The 21,759-nt window shown below is 29.0% G+C and overlaps 2 protein-coding genes across 5 annotated transcripts in view; both read left to right on the top strand.

Annotated features, from left to right (window-relative positions):
• The window catches only part of LOC107457480 (leucine-rich repeat-containing protein 15-like), a 97,811-nt gene extending 92,367 nt beyond the window's left edge, over positions 1–5,444 (top strand). For both annotated transcript variants that reach the window (XM_071187558.1, XM_016075647.3), the window contains exon 3: positions 784–5,444. In XM_071187558.1, the coding sequence (XP_071043659.1) occupies positions 815–2,602 (1,788 nt within the window). In that variant the 5' untranslated portion in view covers positions 784–814 and the 3' untranslated portion in view covers positions 2,603–5,444. The remainder of the gene's footprint in view (positions 1–783) is intronic.
• A 3,889-nt stretch (positions 5,445–9,333) lies between these two features.
• LOC107457489 (anoctamin-10) overlaps positions 9,334–21,759 on the top strand; it is a 39,285-nt gene continuing 26,859 nt past the window's right edge. Inside the window, exons 1-6 of one of the 3 annotated variants that reach the window (XM_016075656.3) lie at positions 9,334–9,469; positions 12,469–12,672; positions 16,092–16,227; positions 17,641–17,778; positions 19,343–19,450; positions 21,197–21,543. In XM_016075656.3, the coding sequence (XP_015931142.1) occupies positions 12,469–12,672; positions 16,092–16,227; positions 17,641–17,778; positions 19,343–19,450; positions 21,197–21,543 (933 nt within the window). In that variant the 5' untranslated portion in view covers positions 9,334–9,469. Of the gene's footprint in view, positions 10,707–12,468; positions 12,673–16,091; positions 16,228–17,640; positions 17,779–19,342; positions 19,451–21,196; positions 21,544–21,759 lie in introns of all 3 variants that reach the window. The other 2 variants (XM_043042099.2, XM_016075657.3) reach the window with 2 other exon arrangements.

A 21,759-nucleotide genomic window follows, 5' to 3' on the forward strand; every position in this document is an offset into this window, starting at 1 on the left:
TTTTAATCAAAAATGATTTATATTTTCAACAAAAACTTCTAAAAGAAATAAGAAAGTTTATGTTTTTTATACCTTAGACCAGTTTCGGTATTGTATTTTGAACCGGTTGATAGCACAAATACACCGTGTGGACTAAACCACTCACGATCTTTAAAATTTTTGTTCTTAGTAACGCTATAAGTTCTTGTATTAGTCCAATAAAATCTCTTTGGCCTTACGTTTATAATTATTTAGGTTTATTTTGGCTTATTTAGGCTACGTGAAAAAGTTTTAATTGCCTAAATATCCAAAATCATCCAATTTACAAGTTTAAAAGAAAAGAACTCAAAATGATTGTTATCCCAGAACTGACATTTAATGGTTATATAAAGTGTACAGTATTAGGTGATCCAAGGTACAACACCATTTTGTATTTTGGACCAATTTTCCTGACTTTAAAAAAAAATATAAAGTGTATGACGGAATTTGCTCACAAAAAATCTTATTTATAGCCAAACGCACAATGTATTCCTCACAAAATTTCCTCACAAAGTTATTTAAATTATTACCTATTTCTGCTTAAAAATTTAAACAAGTAAAATTGGTTTCATATACAACCCTCTCCGCAATTAGAAAATGTGGTTTACCGTTGTATTGCCCCCAGCCCTTAAATTTATATGTCTTCTATCGTTAAATATTTTTATTTTGTTTTTTAAAAAAGTTGCTGAATACTTCAAACTTAATAGTTAATTTTTTCTTTTAATTTATATATTATGTATGCTAAAATATTACTTTTATTTTTAGGATATAGCCGGCGTATGACATACTATACAGAATGCCGATTGCCGCCATATCCTTCATACTCACTTTTACATTCATAGCTGTGATATGGGGGAAATGCCCTGAAGAATGCATATGTGGTGCTGATCTTGAGGATCGAAAAAGGGTTATCTGCAATAAAGGTGGGCTAGTAGAAATTCCCACTTTAAAAATGGATCTGGATATACAAGTATTAATAATCACGGCTCCACCTCATAATTCCAATGAATTAACAATAGGTAGAATATTTCTAGATTTCCATGATCTAGAAGAAGTTCGTATTACTTATTCGAAGTTACCTGCCATTGGAGACAGTTCGTTTTGGCCTGGAAAAAATCTTAAAATCCTAGACCTTAGTCATAACAACATAACATTTATTCGTGACAAAGATTTTTATGGCCTACGAAATCTGCGTGTTTTAGATTTAAGCTATAATGGCATATCAGCTTCTCCATCTGCTCCATTCAGATTATTATCAAGTCTAACAACCCTTTCTCTAGCTCGAAATAAGTTTCGAACACTAGTTCCAAGATTTTTTTACATGCTTACCAAATTGGAAAAATTGGATTTAAGTGGAAATCCTCTGAAGGACATAGATCCTGAAAACCTTAAAGATGTTCGTCCACTTCGACGATTTCATTTAGCTAAATGTCAACTAACCAGGCTTCATTCGCTAGTTTATCAGCAACTTCCCAACTTAGAAGAATTAGATTTAAGAGATAACTACTTTACTTATTTTTCGCCAGAAGAATTTAGACATCTGAAACGTTTAAAATATCTTCATTTGGATGGGAATAATCTGACTCTTATTGTTGAGAAAACGTTCGATGGACACAACTTGAGACATCTTGGTTTGTCGCGAAATCGAATATTCAAATTCTCTAAATGTGCATTCTGTAACTTGTCAATACAGCAATTAGATCTTTCGTATAATCAACTCGTAAGTATACATTTTGACGCTTTATCACCCATAGCCCACTCATTAGAAAGTTTAGACGTCAGTTTTAATGAAATAGATTCTGAGGAATTAGAACTCGCTTTAAGTCCTCTTTACAAATTGAAGAAACTATCACTATCAGGAATGAAACTTGATCATCTATCAGATGATGCTTTTATCAACAACATTGAACTAAAAACATTAGACATATCTTACAATTTATTTTCAAACTTATCAGGTCAAACCATCCAACCTCTACATCAAATTGAAGAAATTGATTTATCACACAATCTGTTGGAATATTTAGATCCTTCCTTTTTGGAAAAAATTGACAATATATCAACTTTGCATGTTTTACATTTACATTCAAATCCATGGTCTTGTCATCGATGCTCCGTCCTCACTCTACTAAGATGGATCCGACAATCTATTCTTTATAGTAGTACTTGTGATGTGAACTACGAAAGTAGTACCTGCATGAGATGTGCTTCGCCACTTTCTCTGGAGGGACGTGCTTTACATTCATTGCGTCGCTTAGATCTTGAACCTTGCAATAGCCTAATGCCTCAATCTAGAGTATTTGTAGCATCATCAAATGTCGTCATTATTGTTGTAATAACAGTTGTTATTCTTTTCATAATTATTTTTACTGTTTCTGTCATAATTTACAAAAAGCAGGGGGCATCGTATTACACGCATGAAGGTGATAGAACCCCAACTTTAGGTGTACTCGGAATACCATCTGATTACGCTGATATCAATGGAAGAACTTTTTCAGAAGAAAGAAGAAGAGCGTATTTTGTAACTTTAGATCGAATAGATGAACTTGCGGGTGAAAAAATTGTGGCAGCTTTTAACTCTAACTAATGATTTTTTAAATTTTTTTATTATGCGTGGCTTCTTTAAAAGTAAAGATACATTACGTTAGGGTGAACAGGAAGTACTTTATTGCATATTTTAGAAACTTGGAATTCAATCGTGACCCTTTGACTTGATGTTGTATTGACTTGAACTACTATACATTGAGTCTGATTCAAGAAAAGCGTATTTTTTTTATATACAAACCGTTAATCAACTTGATCTTAATATAATTGGTTAAATCTAAATAATTCACGCTTATCATACCTTATTCAAAGATCACTGGAAGCTTCTCCGTTCAGTACTTATCTATTTTGAGAAACCAAATGGGATTTAATTTCAATACGTTTTGGCTGTTTAAGTGGAATTTTTATTAATTTTTTATTAGGACAACTTAGACATCAAAAATACGTTCTAATTGAACCAGACTCTCTGTAGGAATGCCAAACAACCACGAGGAGAACGTCAAGTTTTGTAGGTAAAAGCCAGTGTTCTCAAAATTCACGATGAACATTTTAAACTCCTGGCTACTATATATTTATTTTTCATGCAGACTTCATAGATGCGTTTTATTTTCATTCTATATTTAAAGCCAGTTTTCTAACCAAACTTGAGACGATATAATTTAAACGATAATACATAGCAGCATGTTCTAAACCTTCTGGCAACCCTGGTCTAATGAATCTTTTCAAAATTCTCTTCTTTTTTATCAGTAAAAATCATTGTTTATCTACTATATTAATTTTATTAATTTTAAAAGTCTTCTTTCACTATTTTTAATATATTTTAGAATATACAAAGGATCTCGCACAAATATTATAGAAATCAATTCTATGTCAAATTGAATGGAAATTTAATGTGTTGTAGTTCAAAACATTCTGATCCAGAGTTCTCATTGACAAAGTCCAAAAATGGACTGAGATACGGAGCCACAAGCATAAGAGATAGAGGCAACGGTCACTGTAGTGAAGAAAGCGCAGCATTGGCTCGAGTGAATGCCAAGAAGTAAGCCGTTAGCTACTGAATTAGAGACATCTATCGTGCTACTAGTTTTTTCATAACTTAATCAAGTTTTTAATACTTATTTAAAAGTTAATCATTAAGGCTATTTTTGTAGGCTCTGTCGTAATATGAAATGATGCTTTTTTTACGAATAATATGCTATTTTTATAACTGGTGTAAGTTTGCAACTGTTACTCATGACTTTTTGGTCAAGTTTAGCATATCTAAGGCCAGCACAAAACGTCAACATGGAGAAAAGCCGCAGTTTTGGGAAAATAAAAAACGTTTATGGTCTTATTTTTTAATATTCAAAAACTTGCTCTATTGCTGCACTATCTAGGCTCATAAAAGTTTGCAAAAGCTGAGAATAAGGCAGTGATTTTGATAATTTTCATCTAGATGGGAAAATGTCATCAAATTGGCGATTTTTAAAAAGTTTTATAACTTTAAAAATATTTATGTTATTTGTCTGTTCTAAAGAGCGGATAATTCTTCACGGTAGGATTATACATATACTAGTTAAAAATCATCGCATTGCGTCAAGTGTAAGACACTTAAACTATGCCTTTTTTTTCCTTGGCAAGAGAGCTTCGAAAAACAGCGTTAATTATTTTTAGAAAATTGAGTATTATTCTATATATTAGAGAATTGAGAATAACTATTTATGGTTGAGGCTTCGTATCTCCGTAACTATCAATTTGTGGACTTAGTGTCAACCAGAATTTTTTATCAGAATGTTGTGAACTACAAGATGTAAAATTTTCCGCTAATTTGACAGAGAAATAATTTCCATAAAATTTATGCGAGGTGTTTCCGTGAGCTATTTTTAAAATCTTAATTTACGCTAATTGATGCCGCCATCATCATAAAAAAAATGACAGCTGTAGACATGTAGCAAATCAGTTCTAAGTTTCCTTTAAAAATTTCAAAATGATGATTTCGTGTATTTAAAAAACAAAACACCATTTTGTTCATTAAAAAGTAAACAATTTATTTTTAAGAAGTCTACTGTAATATTTTAAATTAATAGAGTAACAACAAAGAAGTGGAGCTTTCCCCCAAAGTTATAATATAATATTAAACTTTATTAAAAATTCATCTGATATAGATTCAAAGCCAGCAGTATATTACTAATTAGACGGTGGTTTACATCACTAGATGAAGCACCAATTTTCCCAGTTTGAGATTTTTTTTTCTCTCTTTGTAGTATTGTAAGAAGCAATGAACTGATCTGAATAGAAAATATTTTATGTAAATTCTCCTGAGATTTACAGGCCTATTCTATGACCAGGCGGTAAAATATTTAAGTGGTAAATTTTATCGCATTAACGTGACTTCGATTTAACGTTATAAAGTTTAGGCATGTGGTAATATTTTGGCATAACTTATTCCATTTCTTTTATTGGCCTCGTCAGAGAATAGGCCTGCAAGAAAACTAAAAATAGGAACTAGAAGCACCATTTTTATCTTGTCATGGTAGTTCAACATCTCAAAATAAGAAATTAGCGCTTGGTCTTATAATATAAAACACCGTCCAATTTATATCTCACGAGCAGATAAAAAATTTCTTCAGTGATAAAAAGCATCGAAATGACGTAAAACAAAGCAAATAAATAAAAAAGTTTTTTGGATTTGATGATTCCATTTTGACACAACTTATCAATGAAGTTCTTTATTGCCTGGTTTGTAAAATAGGCCTGGAAATCATTGCATGCTTTTCACTTATGTGTATTTCCCTTTTTTTCTCCTTCTCTTTAATAATTATGTTTGAAAATAACTCTGTAAAAAAATTATCATTACAACACTTAGACTTATCTTGATTGATGAATAAAGTTTTTATTTATAACAATGTGGTGTAACTTCTTTTTTCATATTTATTTCGATGTTTCATTTTTTTTCTATCTTGATAATGTTGAACAAAAACCAATCTTAAGTGTCCGGTTTTCAAGTGTTTACAAATTGTATCAAAGAAATCAGGCGTCTGACCAGAGTTATATAGAGCAATTAATTTTTTTTCCCTCTAAATAATATTCTAACGAATATCGATATATCCTCATGAGATTTACATTCTTCAAGTAAATACAGGTAACACGACCCTGAAGCAACCCAGTGATCTTTTCTTCTTAATTTTCCACTGTTACATTGCGTCATTCATAGTTTCTTGCAATGTGTTTCTTTTATCCTGAATGCGTAATATAATTTGAGTTTTGCGCAGTACAGCCACTTTTAGTTCCACCTTTAATTAACCAACTCACACATCTATGAAGATACGTCATAGCACAAAATGTCACATCCATGGACATGTATCGAACGATCAAAAATATGACTACTTTGAATTTTTACACCTTTTGAACTTTTCAAATAATCTTACCCGAGTTTTGTGTTTTAGTATACAAAGTTACGTAGTTTTCTAGCAGTAAAAATTATTCATTTGTCAATTCAAAATAATGTAGATCATTAATAAGTAGAATTTTTTTAAAAATCAAAAAATATAAAGCAACTAATAAAAACTGTTTTTTCCGCATAAGCAATTTTGAGAAAATGAATTTTACAATTTAATTCAAAAAACTTTCGCTGCACACACTTTTTTGTGAAACTGCAGTCAAAAATGTGAAAAATAAAAATAATATTCACTGAAAGAATCGAATATTCGATCCCTATAATGCCTATTGAGTCCAATTTTGAGAATCGGTAATAATAACAATTACCCGAAATATAAATGCTTTTTCCAGATATTCATATGCAGAACACCCTATTAACCAAATTAAAAAAATATTGAAAATTTGTGAACAAATAAATTAATAAAATTTCATAATTGCACGTAATTAAAAATGGACAGAAAGTATTCCGAAATTGTCCAATTTCAAGCACATTAACAAAAATGACCCTTTTAGCTCATCAAATTTTAAATCTGAATTTACATTTTCTGGATTATAGAGAGAATGTTAAGGACTAAAACAAAAACAATCAAAATTACGTATGAAGACTACAATAAAAAAAAGCCTTTTTTTTCGGCTTTAATACAAGCATGGAAAACATTTTCATTGTTCATTTTTAAGCTCTTCAGTGAACCGATTAATTTTTAGCCAATTACGGGATGAATATCCTGTAATATTTTATGTACTTCTTGTCGGAAAATTGACTATAATTATTAATGATCGAATTCATTTTAACTGAATTTTTTAACCTTGAGAAGTGGTATTTCTCATGCAACGATGTTAATTCCTATTATTTGATTTCTAAATTTTTAATTTGTGAAACTATCTCAAACTTAGAAAATACGTGTTTTGTTGTGAAATCCAAATTTTTTGCTGATAATTGTTATAGACTTAATAAAAATTTTCATAAATGCGAATTTTTATCGTGGAACTCCAGCTAATTGAACTAATTGAATTGTAAATTAAAGAAACTCAACCAAAAAGTAATACGGCGAAGGGGGGAAAGGACACGAATGTTTTCACATTCGCTTAAAATTTAAACAATTAGATATTACGAAATCGATATGCTTTAATACTATCTTGAAAAAAACTATTCCAAATCAGGAACAACTTTTCCAGAATATTAGTTATTTTTAACGTTGTTATTTTTTAAAAAAACATTATGGAGCTTTATAATTTTGAAAATTTCACCAATTTCTAATGATTACGCCGGTGACTTGTACAGTGATCAAAATAAAAAACCGACCACCCTGAATAACTTTTGATTCAGCTAACGAATCTTCATATTTTTGGACACAGTCTTAGCGGTTCAAAGCGATGATTTCGAATATGCTAATTAGTTAGCGCAGATGATATTTTAAGTTACGAAATCAAACACAAAAACGTACTTTCTTTGAACAAACATATCTTTTTTCGACGGACTCGGATTTCTGACCTCTACAATGTAAGGGGTAGCCGCAATGTGGAAAATAGGATCCCAGTAGTTTGGTCAGGAGAGCGTTCCAAAATTTGAACCCCTTACTGTTAATTTTACTTTTTGAGTATTTCACCATATCTCAAGAACTTTTTAAGTGAACTAAAAAATTTATGCCATAATTATAAAATTTGTTAATCCAAAGATAATTCCATTCAAAATATAACTTTTAATGAATATTTACGGTTTTTCTAATATTTTATTTAATGATGATTGAAAACTTTTGAATTATAAAGTATACAGTTTTTTTACATCATTTTAAAGAATGAAATTTTAAATGGCAAAATACATAATTTCAGCGAAATCGGTCGAATAGTTTCTGAAAAATCAAATTTTAAATTTTTTTTTTTTAAAAATTCGATTTCTCAGGAACTGTTGGAACCAATTTTGCTCACATTTCGTATTTTGTCTCGTAAAAAGACATTATTCAAAATAATGTAACAGATTGTATAGCTTACAGTTGAAAATTTTTTTGACTAATGTTAAGTAAAATAATAAAGATAGTAAATACTCGCTAAAATTTATTTCTTGCTTCTTTGGCTAAATGAATTTCATAATTGTGTGCAAAAATTTTACTGTGTTTAATTTATTTTTAAATTTTTATTTCTATCGTATTTGTGTGCAAAATAAACAAAAAGTAAGATTAACATTAAATTGTCCAAACTTTGAACAGCTCTTCTGACAACACTATGGGGACCATATTTCCAACATTGCGACATTGGGAATCAGAAATCCGAATCCGTCGGAAAAAAGGTATGTTTATTGAGAAAAAGTTCATTTTTGTGTTTGATTTCGTAACTTAAAATATCTTCCGCACTAATTAATTAGCATATTTGAGGACTTCCCCTCGAACCATTTAGTCCTAGAACGTGAAGACCCGCTTATTAGATCAAAAGTAATTCACGGATGATGGTTGGTTTTTGTTTCTCTCTGCGCACTGTACATCAGATATTTTAATAATGAGCATCGTGATATTTATAATGTTTTAATTGTGATTTTAAAAAGAATGCTCCATAATAGCGGCCATTCCTCTTTACTCAGGCTATGGAACACCCTGCATGTGTTTGGGGATAAACTTCACGCAATTTTGGATTCGCAACTTTAAAGATCGAATACACCGCCCAACACCAAGTTAGGCGGAATTCGGAGGAAACTTCAAAGAACTACATAGATAAATAAAAATTAAAAAAAATATCTGATTTAAGGAACTGTTCTCACCGCATTTCCGATCGCTGTCGAGTGAAAAGGAGAACCTAATTGATGAATTTTCACTGAAAAATACATTTCACGAAATAAGTTTCAGTCTTCTTCCTTCGGAGGTGCATAAATCGCACGCAGGGAAATTGATTTTTATGGACGAGTTTTTTGTAGGTAAGTATATTTCCATGATCACTTTCTTGTTTGCAACTCCGAATTCGCATATGAGAATTTTTCGCATGCAGTGTGAATTGGACATTGAGGCCTATGTTAAAGGGTCATTCTCACTAAATGCGATTTAAACGCATCTGGGCTTGGGAAAAGTAGGATCCTGGCTGATAAGGGGCTTTGGTGGGAAAATGTTTTTCACTAATCAGTTTCTCCATCGAAGGTGATTTAAGTGCGTGAACCACATTCAGTGAGAAATGCCGCGAGTTCACAATGCTGTTTGAAAATCGTGCGTGCGTGGAACCAATTATTATCGCATGTGAGCCAAGCATGTTATTCTGCCTCATGCTTGAAATCCTGCCCCTGCTCTGTAGTTATCTTGGTGAAATTCAACCTTTAGTTTCTTGAAAGCCCTAAATTTCGCTGCCGAGCAAACCTAGGCAAACGGAAGCATACTTCTTTACAGCAAAAAATAAATAAAAAGTTTGTAAACAAATCACACGTGTTGTATGTGATTTGCATTTCATTGGTGTTGGTTGTAGAATTTAGATTGAATTTATAAATTTAAAAAAAACTTTTAATTGACTATAAAACTGAGTATGAATATTTGTACTATCTATCAGCGTTCTATTAAATATAATACATTGATCTATGAGTTTTAGTAGGATAGTTTAAACCTTGTTTACGATTATGAAATTCACTTAAAATATTTTAGTATAGGGATATAGTGATTGCAGTTTAGACGACATGGATATATCCCTTTTGTAAGACGTGCTGGTTAATAAATTATTAATAAAATCTTACAATATAGTAAATTTTTTAGTAACCACAAAATTACTTTAGAGGCATGTATGCAGTCTGCTATCGATATATAATATTTTATGTCTCATGATATCACATATTTGGATACCTCGCCTTTTTTTCCGCCAAATCTCACTAAAATTTTTCCTCTATCTTTAAATTCAAATAGGATAAAAAAGATTTTTGTTTAAGTCAAATATAATTTTCTATAATTTCAATTAATGTAGTATAACATTTAACCCTCGTACCTTGTCATTTATTTGCTGTTTTTTGGTGGGTAGTAATGGATAATTATTAATCATTAATGCGATGCTGATTGGTGCAAGATAGTATTAGAAAGGAGACAATACAATATAATAAAGTTGTCCTGTTCTATTTATAGAGTATCTAGATACATTACTTTATTATTCATTCCCTAACAAGCATATAATTGGAGGGCTACTCTACTCAAGAAATAAAAAGAATTTCAGTTGTTCTCTCTGTTAAAGCACCTTTGATAATTTTTCTTAGCTTAACAATTGATATTTTGGAAATGACTGAATCAATATTTGAAATGAGTTTTTTTTCCACCTAAATTATTTTGCCAATTGTATTTAATTAAACTTAGTTCTAAACCAAATTACCAAAGATAAGGATTTCTAATTAGAAATAAAGCCAAGCTTTGCCTTATACTTTGAAAGAACATGAGTGTAATAATATAATTGGCTCTTCTTGATAACATGATTGATTCTTCCAAAATTTACAATTATGAATGTAGCTTTTAAAAGAAATGGGAAAAAATTATTACCTGCATTTAAATAGTTATATGGAAAAAAAATTTTTTAACAAAAAGGATATCATGAAAGAACTGTGGTAGTTTTTACATTCTTTACTCTAGAAGTCAGAGTAAATTATTTAACACAATCAAAATCTTTTCAACAAGCTGAAATACTGAAGTAACTTTTAAGTGTATTAGCTACAGTTTATTTTTTGAAACAGCACACTGATAATCTCACACTCTGACTCTCTAAATAATATATCATTTACAATATAGGTAAGACTATTAAACTACTTATCTGAAATAATTAAAAAAAACTATTTGCTTTCAGTGTAATATTATCCATTATATTATCTATTTTAATTAGAATAGCCCATTATTTTGTAGTATATTGAATATTTTTTAAGTTATTGCTTAGTAGAATAATCAGAAACCATTAGGTTATTTGTGAAAATTAAATAAAAATGATTAAAAGCATGTTACACACATTTTTCCACTCTTTTTCGTATCTGTCTAATGGATTAAAGATGAACATTTTGATCGCATTAATGTATAGAATTTTAAATTATTTTTCAAATATCCAAATGTAATTGCAATGAGTCTACTTTTTTATTATTATTTCTTAGCTGCTTACATTTAACCTTTTTCATACATTTATTTTTTTTCCAATGTAAGAATTATTTGAAAAGAGAATTGGAATTTTCTAACATTCTCTTGGGTAGATAGGTACTTTATTTATGTCACTATAGAGCTGCACAATGGGCTATTGGTGACGGTCTGAAAAACATCTCTGAGGATGATCCGAAGACATGCCATCGTGATCCTCTGCAGAGGGGATGGCAATATTCTCTTATTTAGGGAAAATCATGCTTTTTATTTCTACCCCTCTCTCATAGTTCTCTCATAATCTCTTACCCCCTCTCTCATAATTACAACTCTGGGAACAGGAGTTGAAAACAAAACTGAATTCCTCCTTTTCCTTACTTAATAATTTTTATTCCTTCAACACAGAATTTTTATTAAACATATTTCTTATACTTTTTTCATTATTTTGTGTTAATTAAGGTTAAAATGAATGAAAAATATCATATTTAGCATTTTAATAATTTATGGTTAGGAAATACAACATGAAATATTGGCATCCTTTCTGCATTAAAGGTGAAATCTTCCAAACACAGCTCACTTCCAAACAATAATTTGTTTCAAATTTGTTAACAGTTATTTGAAACAGTCATTTATCATTGAAATTTCTTTAATTTACAAAATCAAATATTGATACATTTTTGAATATGATTGAAAAAATTGTTTTTACAAACGTTTGGATTTTATGTTCGAATTTAATTTTGATAATCTAACAGATTTTTTTAGTAACTATTGGACTGTTTTCTTATAGTTAAGAGAAATATTCAAAAATATATTTGTTTGTAATTTGACTATTAGTAAAAAAAATATAAGAGGGACACTGGTGTCATCTGACCTAATTTCCTTTCAAAATTCTTGATTTTCTAGTGCTTTAAAACAAGTTAAAATTTCTTTGCTCACAATATTTAATAAAATGAAAATATTATAATATTTTTAAGTTTATTAATATATAACCACTATCAAAAAGTTAAGAAAAAATTGGATTTTTATATCAAAATAAAAGGAATTGAATTAGTAACGGGACTGAAGCAGAATAAGATTAAAACAGTGGGACCAAAATACCATGAATTTGGAGTTATATAGGAAACAGCCCTTTAAGATAAGGCATATATATCTTTGCTGATGTGTTATAATTTATATGAGTGTAATGTCATAATTCAGTTTTTTTTTTTTTTTTTAAATCTGCTTCCATAAATGAGGTATAAATGTTAAGTGTCTAACAAAAGACTATAAAGGCAAATTGATTAAAAAGATAAAATTTTAAAATAACTCTCCAACTGAACTTATTAGTTGAAGCATAATAAGCTATCATTTCAATCAATTAAAAAAGAATTTCCATATAATGTATACTATATTTGATTATTTGCTGATAATTTTAATTCACACATTTTTTCAGATGTTACGAAGAAAGAAATCAAATGCTGATAGTGTAATTTATGATGAAAGTGAAAATCAAGATGGATTTAAAGCATTATTTATTATTATATTCTGTCAAACGGCAGTTGAGGAAACAATCTTATGGCTTTTAGATCGTTTCACTCGATCCCAGCATGAAGGTGGTGCAGAGTTATTAGTTCGAGTTCATAAAACAAATAATGAGGTGAAATTCATTGTATTTTATCTTATAAAATATTACCAAATTCAAATGAAAGGCACAGAAAAAAAATTTTTTTCTCAAAATTTGCTATGATAAATGATTATAGTTTTCTCATATCAAAAGTTTTATTAGGTGAACAAAAAAAGATATGATTAACAACTTGCAATTATCTAGTAAATAACATAAATTTGTTAAAAGAAAAATATAGGGTTAAGGCTCAAAACAATGCATATTATAGTTTGTCTACGGTAAGAACCCCCATCACCACAACTGTCTGCTTTCAGACCGTCTGCTATGGAGCAGAAGGTCTGGAGCCATCTGCTCCTATGGAAACAAGAATAGCACATTTCAGGGAAGGTTACTTCTCTTGACTCTAGGGCTAACACAGTAGACCAACGAAAAAGATTCCATTTCTCTCTCTGACCTGAGTCAAAACCTGTCCTAAACAATGACCCAAGCCCCTTATTTAAAATAATTATACCTCGTTACCATAGTCACCGCCACAGGTCCAGGTGAATTGCTTGGGGAGTTCTTACTTTAGACAAACTATCGGTGTACAATGGAAACCTAAAATAAAGAGTTATGTGCAGAATTCTTATGCATTTTCTTATATACAGGATCCTTCAAAAGTAACAGTAGGTATTTGGAACTTTAATTTATCAAATTTCATAAGATTTAGTAACCATGCATAAAAGACCATGAAGGTAGTGTAAAAATTTGAGATTTGAATGAGCATAAAAATATGCAAATTCAAAAAAAAAAATAAATTATATAGCTAAAAAGATTATTATATATTTCAATACTTAGTACGTAAAAAGCCAATATGTTGATTTATCTTAAATTTCTAAATGCTCTTTTTGCTGCTCGATAAAAAATATTAGTATTTAGTACATTAAAGTTTTACAGAAATTTCTAAATATAAGATCTGATTTTAAATACTTTGAAAATATTTTAATCAATAGTTTTTATTTAGCAAGGAGAACCTTTTTTTGTATGCAGTTTGTTTCATTTCTCTTCTTTTTATGAAAAGAGTTTTATAAAATATGAGCTGTTAATGGTTTTGTTGTGTGCTTAAGATATGCATATTAAAGAATGGAAACTTCAAATTAAATTTTAAAATCTGGTAAATAGAGTTTCTCTGAATAAATGTTAAAATTTATATTACAATTCAGAATTAAATGTTATTTTTTAAAAATGGTTTATTTGCAAAAGAAAAAATGGAGTACTGCCAAAGTATATACAGGGGAAAAAGTCTAGCTTTCATTAACGTAATGTAAACTTGTCTCCCAAGGTTAGGTGTGGTCCCAGTATTTAAAGGAAAAAAGCATTTAGGGGCACGACACCAAAGGTTCTATCAATGGGTTTGCACCCTCCTCTCCTCCTAACCAATACTAGCAGTTGGGGCGAAGAAGAAAAGTTTTCTTTCTTATTTTATCATTGATTTGTTTTGTTACATGATTTCTTTTTAAAAAAACAAACAAAAGTAAAAGCTTTTATGGTGTATAGTTACACAAGACTGATGAAGCAATGAAGATAATAATTTTCAAGTTTCTTAAAAAACCAAATGGAGCTGATTTGTTATGGTCCTGCACCCGATGTTTGGCAATTTTTTATTCTCCAACCACTTTTGGTGTTTTTTTTTTGGTGCTGCTTTTGTCTAGAAAATGGAATAAAATATTACATTTGTATTAAATTCTAAGTTCTCTTGTATTTCAGTCTTTTTTTAACAACACTAAACATACATTTCATGAATGAAAAAAGGCATATCTGTATCAATTAATGCCCTCAAGCATCTGATGTCCCCAAGCAACAGTTTTGTTATCAGTCAGCTGCAAATTTCATAAAATATAGCAATTTACACACAAAAAATAATTATTTTATGACTCTAAGCATGTTTTGTAACAACTCTACTGCAAATTTCATAAAAAAATATATATATAAGTATATACATAAAACTATGAGTTAACAATGCTAAAAACTAAACTCAGCGGCGCGATAGCCCAAAGAGGGCCAAAGCCTACTGTGCCCATCTCAGTTTTCTTGACGGGCTCTGGGGTGCAGGAGCAGATGTTCCGGTCAGGTGGTCAGCTGAATGCGGAACCTCCAGTGTTTAGCCCCCAAGCATGCTTAGTACTCATTTATCAACCCAATGAAGGGATGAAAGGCTGAGTCAACCTTGCCCGGCCCGAGGATTGAACCAGGGACCTGTGGCACGAAGCGCTACCGCTCAGCCACCGGGCGTCGAATTTACAATGCTAAGCAGGTATATTATGAAAAAAGAAACATTAATAAGCACATTGAAGTTACTCATAAAACATGTATCCTGTTTCTTTCAAAATGCCTTAAAATTATAACTTTTAAACATAAATTTAATAGATGCACAGCAATAAAAGATTGACTCTGCAGTCATATTAAATCTTTACACAGGTAACAAATTTACTTAATGCATAATGCTGATAAGTTAACATTACTGGGCTCATTTTTGAAGCAAAGCAGCCTTTAACTAAAAATGATAGTCTCTCACCCACCCACATTCTGAATTAATTTGAATATTTTTAATTTATCTATGCAGTGTGGATGAATTAATAAAAGCATCTGGGCATTCGTATCCTTAAAAAAATAATAAAATAAATCAACAGTGTAGCGGATTTCAGGCAATCGCACTTAAATATTTATAACAAGCATTGATGAAGATTTTGTGCAGCACTTCAAAGTTAATTTTGAAATCCATTACTAATCAAATAACTGGACCTATTTATACTGGGCTATTGCATTTAAACTTTATAAAAAGCAAATAAAAAATATTGAAGGTATTAAGTTGAAACCTTTGCTCCTCTCACTCTCCCATCACGCTTATCTTCACTCACAAGTACAATCCAAACGCCACATTAGCAGTTAAGCTAGTGTTGGCGAAGAAAAAAAAAAAAAAAACATCAGTCATTCAATACAAAGAGTGTTTCTCATTTTAAACGCTTCTTACATACTCTAGTTAATTTTTCAAAACCATTTTTTCATTTCCGTTTGTGTAAGATATCTTACTGTTAAGCTAGGATTGTAATTCTAAAACAATTAAATGAATTTTACAACAACTATAAATAGTAGTGGCTTGATAGAATCTAGTAGTTGTATAGAAATTCATTTTTACAAGAGAGAGCATAGTTATTATCTTGAATTCTAATAAATATGAGAAATTTCTGGATTAATGATGATTCTAATAACACGCTTCATTGCAAAAACAAAAATAAACCTTAAAATTTACTGCATAGTTAAATATGAAATTGATGGAGTCAAAATGTTTTTTAAGATACTGTACTTTCAAGTAAGATGAAATGGCAAATATATTTTATGCTTTCCTATGGTTAAAAGTTGGAGAATTAAGTGTTAAAACTACTATTAAACAAAAGTATTTTCCTACTTTTCAGGGAACAATTCTTGAAATAGGAGCAACGACTATAAGATTGCTAGAAGCAGCTGAGGCTCTAGAGATTACTAAAGAAGATAAAAATGGCAACATTCGAGAATTTGTTTTTAGCAACATTGATCAATTTTTCAAGCCAGGTAAAATTTTCTTAATGAATTATAAAGTTTTAAATCATTAATTTTTCTTAATAAAATTAAATATTGATCAAATTCTAATCGAATCGGAAATATGTAATTTATTGTTTGCTTACATATATATTAATAAAATGCTTTTTTTTTCTTTCCTAGGTTCATTTTTCGGAGATTAAAAATATAACTGTTTTTTGACACATTCATATAAAATTAATGTTAATGAGGAAATGTCATTATTTTGGAGATTAGTATTCCATTTAATTTCCTTAAATTTTTTTTATTTACCCTTTCAATAAAATTTTATGATTTAGATATTTTTTTAATAATGTTTATCCATAAATTATATTTAAAATTTTAATGCAATAATTCAACAATGTTCTTGTTAAAAATATTTTTAATTGCCATTTTTAACTTGACTCTGTACTAATTCTATAATATTCTTCCATATATGTACAATTTTGATTTTTTTTAAGTAAAATTTTTAAGTTCTAAAATTTATATAATCAGTTAAGCAAATGTTTTTACATTAATATTCTGTAACTGTAGCAAAATGACATAGACTGTTCAATAAACCCTGAGAATAAAAAAGCTGCTTTGAATAAAAACTAGTTTTGAAAATTGTTAATTGAATTGGACAATTTTTTTAACATACTTATATGCATGATAGCACTTATTAATATCTGTTGAGCCATGTAGCAGTTATATCCATTTAAGTGTAGTGATGTTATACCCAGTGTTCAAAATGTAATTGTTTTTTTAAAAAACTACTAAATTGATTTTCAAAAAATTTTGTTTTTATTTTTCTTGTTTTAATGCACTTTCTAACTAACTTGAGTTTTATTTAAAACTTCTGTTGTTGATTTTCTATTAATATTTAAAAGCAATTTTTTGAAGAAAAGAAATCTTGTATTTTTAATTTCAGTTTCAAATGTCAATTTTTCTAAAAATTTGAATAATCTTAAATTATTCCTGAGGAAATGAGGATTCAAACAGCCGTTTCTAAAAATTAAAAATCAGATTTGGTCATTTTAAGTTGGGAAAGGAATATATGACTCTTAAAATAAATTTTTTATACATACACTGAATATACTTTTTTTTACATACATTTTTTTATGCATACCTAGGTGAACAATAAAGTTTCTAATTGAAGTGTGAGAATATCATCCAACATGAATCTATAGACTTACTATTTTTTCTTATGCTGAAAACTGCAAAAGGGGGACTTGTGAAAGTTTTCCCTTTAAAATTTAACTGAGTGTCCTTATATTGTTGCTTTTATATTCATTAGAATATCAGGTTGTTAGTTTCAAAATAATTTAACTTAATTTTGTATATGTGCCCTTTATGAAAGTTTTTTTTTCTTCCTTAGAATAATTCTATGGCTTTGCAACTGCAATTTTTTATAAAATATTTTTTTAGGTGTGACTACACATAACATTTTGAACACTTCAGAAAAGCAAAGGATTGTTTTAGAAGAAATAATGAGCATCAGAGCTCTGGATAAGAAAATGTTGGATGGATACCCCCATATACAGCTCTTTCCAGGACAATCAATAAGTAAAGTTACTGTTCATGTTCATCACATTCGATAACTTTAAATATTCTCTTTTGTCTTTGAAGATGACAGTATTGCCAGTTAGGAAATAAATAATTGCCATCATTCTAGATCAGCAGTCCTCGTGTGGTATTCCAGGGAATATGGAGGTTTGGTGGAAGAGTTATAGGGGTTTCGCGAGTTAGTACTTTTTATAACCAGTCACGAGTTTAGAAACCTCTTATTATATTTATATATAACTTATAAATTATAATTTATAAATTTTGTGGTGGCCATTATGAAATTATTTCAAGTAAAATACCATTGAAATAGAAATGGCATTTTTTAAAAGAAAATATATTATTTTTAATTATAATATACTGAACAAATTATGAAAAGAACAATAATTTATAAAACATTGCATTAGTACTTCCTGTCATGCTTTTCAAATCAAAATAAAATAATTAAATTCCTTACTAAAGAAATATGTTTCCTTAATAAACGTTTTAAGCTTTTATAGCAGTTCTTTATACTTTTCATTTCAAAGTAGATCATAATTCTGCTTATTATATTCATTTTCAGCTTATGTATATACACCAAAGTCAAATTCATAACTAGATTAGATGTAGCACAAGTACTGCAAATTCAACTGTTGGACATAAACCTAATTTAAGGCAATCAAATATGAAACTATGAAAAATCTTCATTCCTCTAATTAAATATTTGAAAAATAATCTTTTGTAGGTTATAATATTCATAATTACCTTAATAAACTTTATTTATAAAGTTGGAATTCCGCCGAAAGAAGGTTGTTTATTTAGCGTTTTGTAACAAAAATAATTGGAAACTGTTGCTCTAGATTATTATTTTTTCCCTGTATTGTAAATTTTTTTCATTTTATTTTGATTTATTTAATAAAGGCTTTTAATTTAAAGAACATGAAAAATATTTTCAAAATCAAAATATTAAACGATCTTCCATCACCATGCATAGTTGGAATCCAAATTAAAGGTTTGAGTTTTCTTTTACTAAAATCATTCACCCCTGCTCTTCATCTACCAAACTTGATTTCTGTAAATCATTCAATATTTTGAATGATTCTCGGAATTTAGTTAATAATCTTTCTAGCATCCCACCCTTCTCCAATATTTAAAAATCTATCCTCATTGCATCTTTGCACCTTGGACTTTCTGGGAAAACCTCTCACCTGTTTTTTATCATTCTTCTTTTTTATTGTCTTGTTCAGACTTGTTCCCCTGTTGCTTAAAACACTTTGTATTTGTCTATCTCTTTACTTTTCTGCTGTCATCTGATGTTTAGACTCGGAGGAAGATTCTTGTTTAAAGAACTAAAACTGTAGTATGCCCATTTCTGTACTTTATTCACATTGTTTTTTGTTTTAGTTCACATAGAACAAAGAGAAGATACCCAATCCTCTTTTTTAAAGAGAAATTTATTTTTGATTATATTTTCTTTCAAAAAAGGGGCTGATTTTTGATATCTTTAATTATTTAGATGATAATACATGCTTTTTAAGTTTTCATGCTTTATAATTATTGTGATTTTTCACAAATAAATTATTTGCAGTACAGGTATGCAGAAATCATGGCATAATTGAACATATGTATCCACTACATGAAAAAACAGAATTAAACCAATTAATAAATAAATGGACCTTTAGATTTTTACCTCTTGGTAAGTTTTTAAATTACTATTATTTCTTGTTAGAATTCAATAACTCACCTGTGATACTTTAACAATATCCTGTTTTTTTTAATATTAGTTGCTCTTTGTTATTTATATGCTAAGTTGTTTACTAGTTAATATATATAGTAATTGTGCTTGATATTCATTGGATAAATAAATATATAAAATATGTTTAATAGGAACTAATTCTCTCGAGAGTCTGCATTTCTCTTGACATTAGAATTTTTTTGGACCAACAAATAAGGTCTAGTCTAATTAGTCTTAAATTCAGTTATTTTAATTCATAATACATTCAAAATAAAATAAAAAGGTGTTCCTATTACATAAAACATTTATATATTAATTTTCTTTTGAATTTATTTTGTGGCATATTAGTAATTAAAAATTCAAATTAACATGTTAATTCTATTTTTTGATTAAATACATAAAACTTTTTTTTCTTATTAAGAATTCAATTCATGAAAATTTTTATTATAATTTTAATTTCCTATTTTCTTCACAGATTTACCTATACTTTTGTTTTTAAATATTTTATTAAAAAATATTTTTTTCTAACTTTGACAAAAAAACCTTCATTGTATGGTGGCCATAATGGCAAACGAACAGAAATAAAGATAAAAGAAAATTAAATAAATAAAGTTGGATATGCTTATACTGCAATGTCCTATAGGAGTCCTCAAAAAATTAACAAATGAAAAATTAACAATTCATTGAACCCCTAAGAAGCGTTGAAATGGAAAAGCAGACTGCTTAGAAGAAGAAAAAAAAACATTAATGAAAGATGTTGACCGCTTTGATGAAAAAGAGGTAAATATAGAGTACAAGATAGAGTACAAGATAGAGAGCATTGCAAAGTAAATAGCACTTGCAAATCTTGACTCCTATTTTCAACTGCCGTTGTCATATGACCAGGAAAGTAGGGATATCTTTCATAGTAGAGGAAATGATTATAGTGCTATGTTTTATCATTATTAAAAACTTTTAAGACTGAATTACATAAACCATAAGGTAGAAACGATTTAGGAATTTTTTACTTTTAAACTTGCAAACACCGCCATAAATGACAGTATTTTGTTCGTCATTTACGTTGTGAATGTCTTTTGTGTATGTCTTCAAAAATAAAAGATTTCAATTAAAGCTAAATGAAAATAGGTTTAATTTTTTTCTATTTCGTTTCTTTATCTTTTTTATTTATTTAAATTTTTACATGCTTTTTTTTCCAGTTTTTGCTTGTAGCATTGTTTTAGGTTAAAGCTACAGCACATTTTTTATAAGTTGTGTTACCATGTTTTTATGGGTTATGCGAAAAGCCAATTACTAATTTAAAAGAAAAAAAGTTTCAATATTCAATTCAATGTTTCCCCTATATTTTAAACATGAGTGTGATAAACATATGAAGAGATTATCCGAGAAAAGCAAAATTCGACATAATAAAATGCAAAATTTTGGGTTTAAAACTATTTTACTGTCAAATGTAGACAGAAAGCATCTCTTTTCTGACAGGTCATTAAAAGAGATTATTTGTAATAGGAGAATGTGTTTTGAAGTTGCTATATTTTAAGTTGATGTTTTTAAATTCATTTGAATGTCATTTAAAACCTTCCATTTATCACTTCATATATAGTTCTTCACCAATCATGTTCACATACTTATTTTTTGGTCTTTAATTTTATTTTTGAAAATATTTCAGAGTGACTTTGGCTTTAATTATCTTTACTTAATTCTATATTGTAGATGATATCAGGAACTACTTTGGTGAATCTGTTGCCTTCTATTTCTCATTTATCAGTTATTATACATGGGCCCTTTTACCTCCCGCTGCAATTGGTTTTTGTCAAACTATTTACTCTTTTGATATTACTCGCTCGCATTTATTTTTTGCAACATTTAAGATGATCTGGCTTACCATATTCCTTGAATTTTGGAAAAGAAGAAGTAATGAACTTGCATATGGTTGGGGAACTCTTAGACTTGTTAATTTACCTAAACTTCACCCAACTTTTCGAGGAAGGTGCATGCAAATTGATTCAGTTACCAAGCAACATGTTCCTGTTTATCCTGCTTATAGACGTCATCTTAAAGTAAGATTTTTCATGTGACACAAAATCATTTTATTCAGTTAAAAAAATTAATCTCCCATTTGTGCTTTTTCTCTGCTTTATAAATATTTTAAGTATTGGTGATATTTTTTAAAATTCCACTTTTCTTAATGAACACAGGCTTTTTTATGAGCCTCATATTTACAGTTTTGTAGGTTTATTAATGTAGTTTGCCATTATATATATATGGTCCCAGTA

The sequence above is a fragment of the Parasteatoda tepidariorum genome, chromosome X1 (genome assembly GCF_043381705.1).
Source record: "Parasteatoda tepidariorum isolate YZ-2023 chromosome X1, CAS_Ptep_4.0, whole genome shotgun sequence".
Taxonomy (NCBI): domain Eukaryota; kingdom Metazoa; phylum Arthropoda; class Arachnida; order Araneae; family Theridiidae; genus Parasteatoda; species Parasteatoda tepidariorum.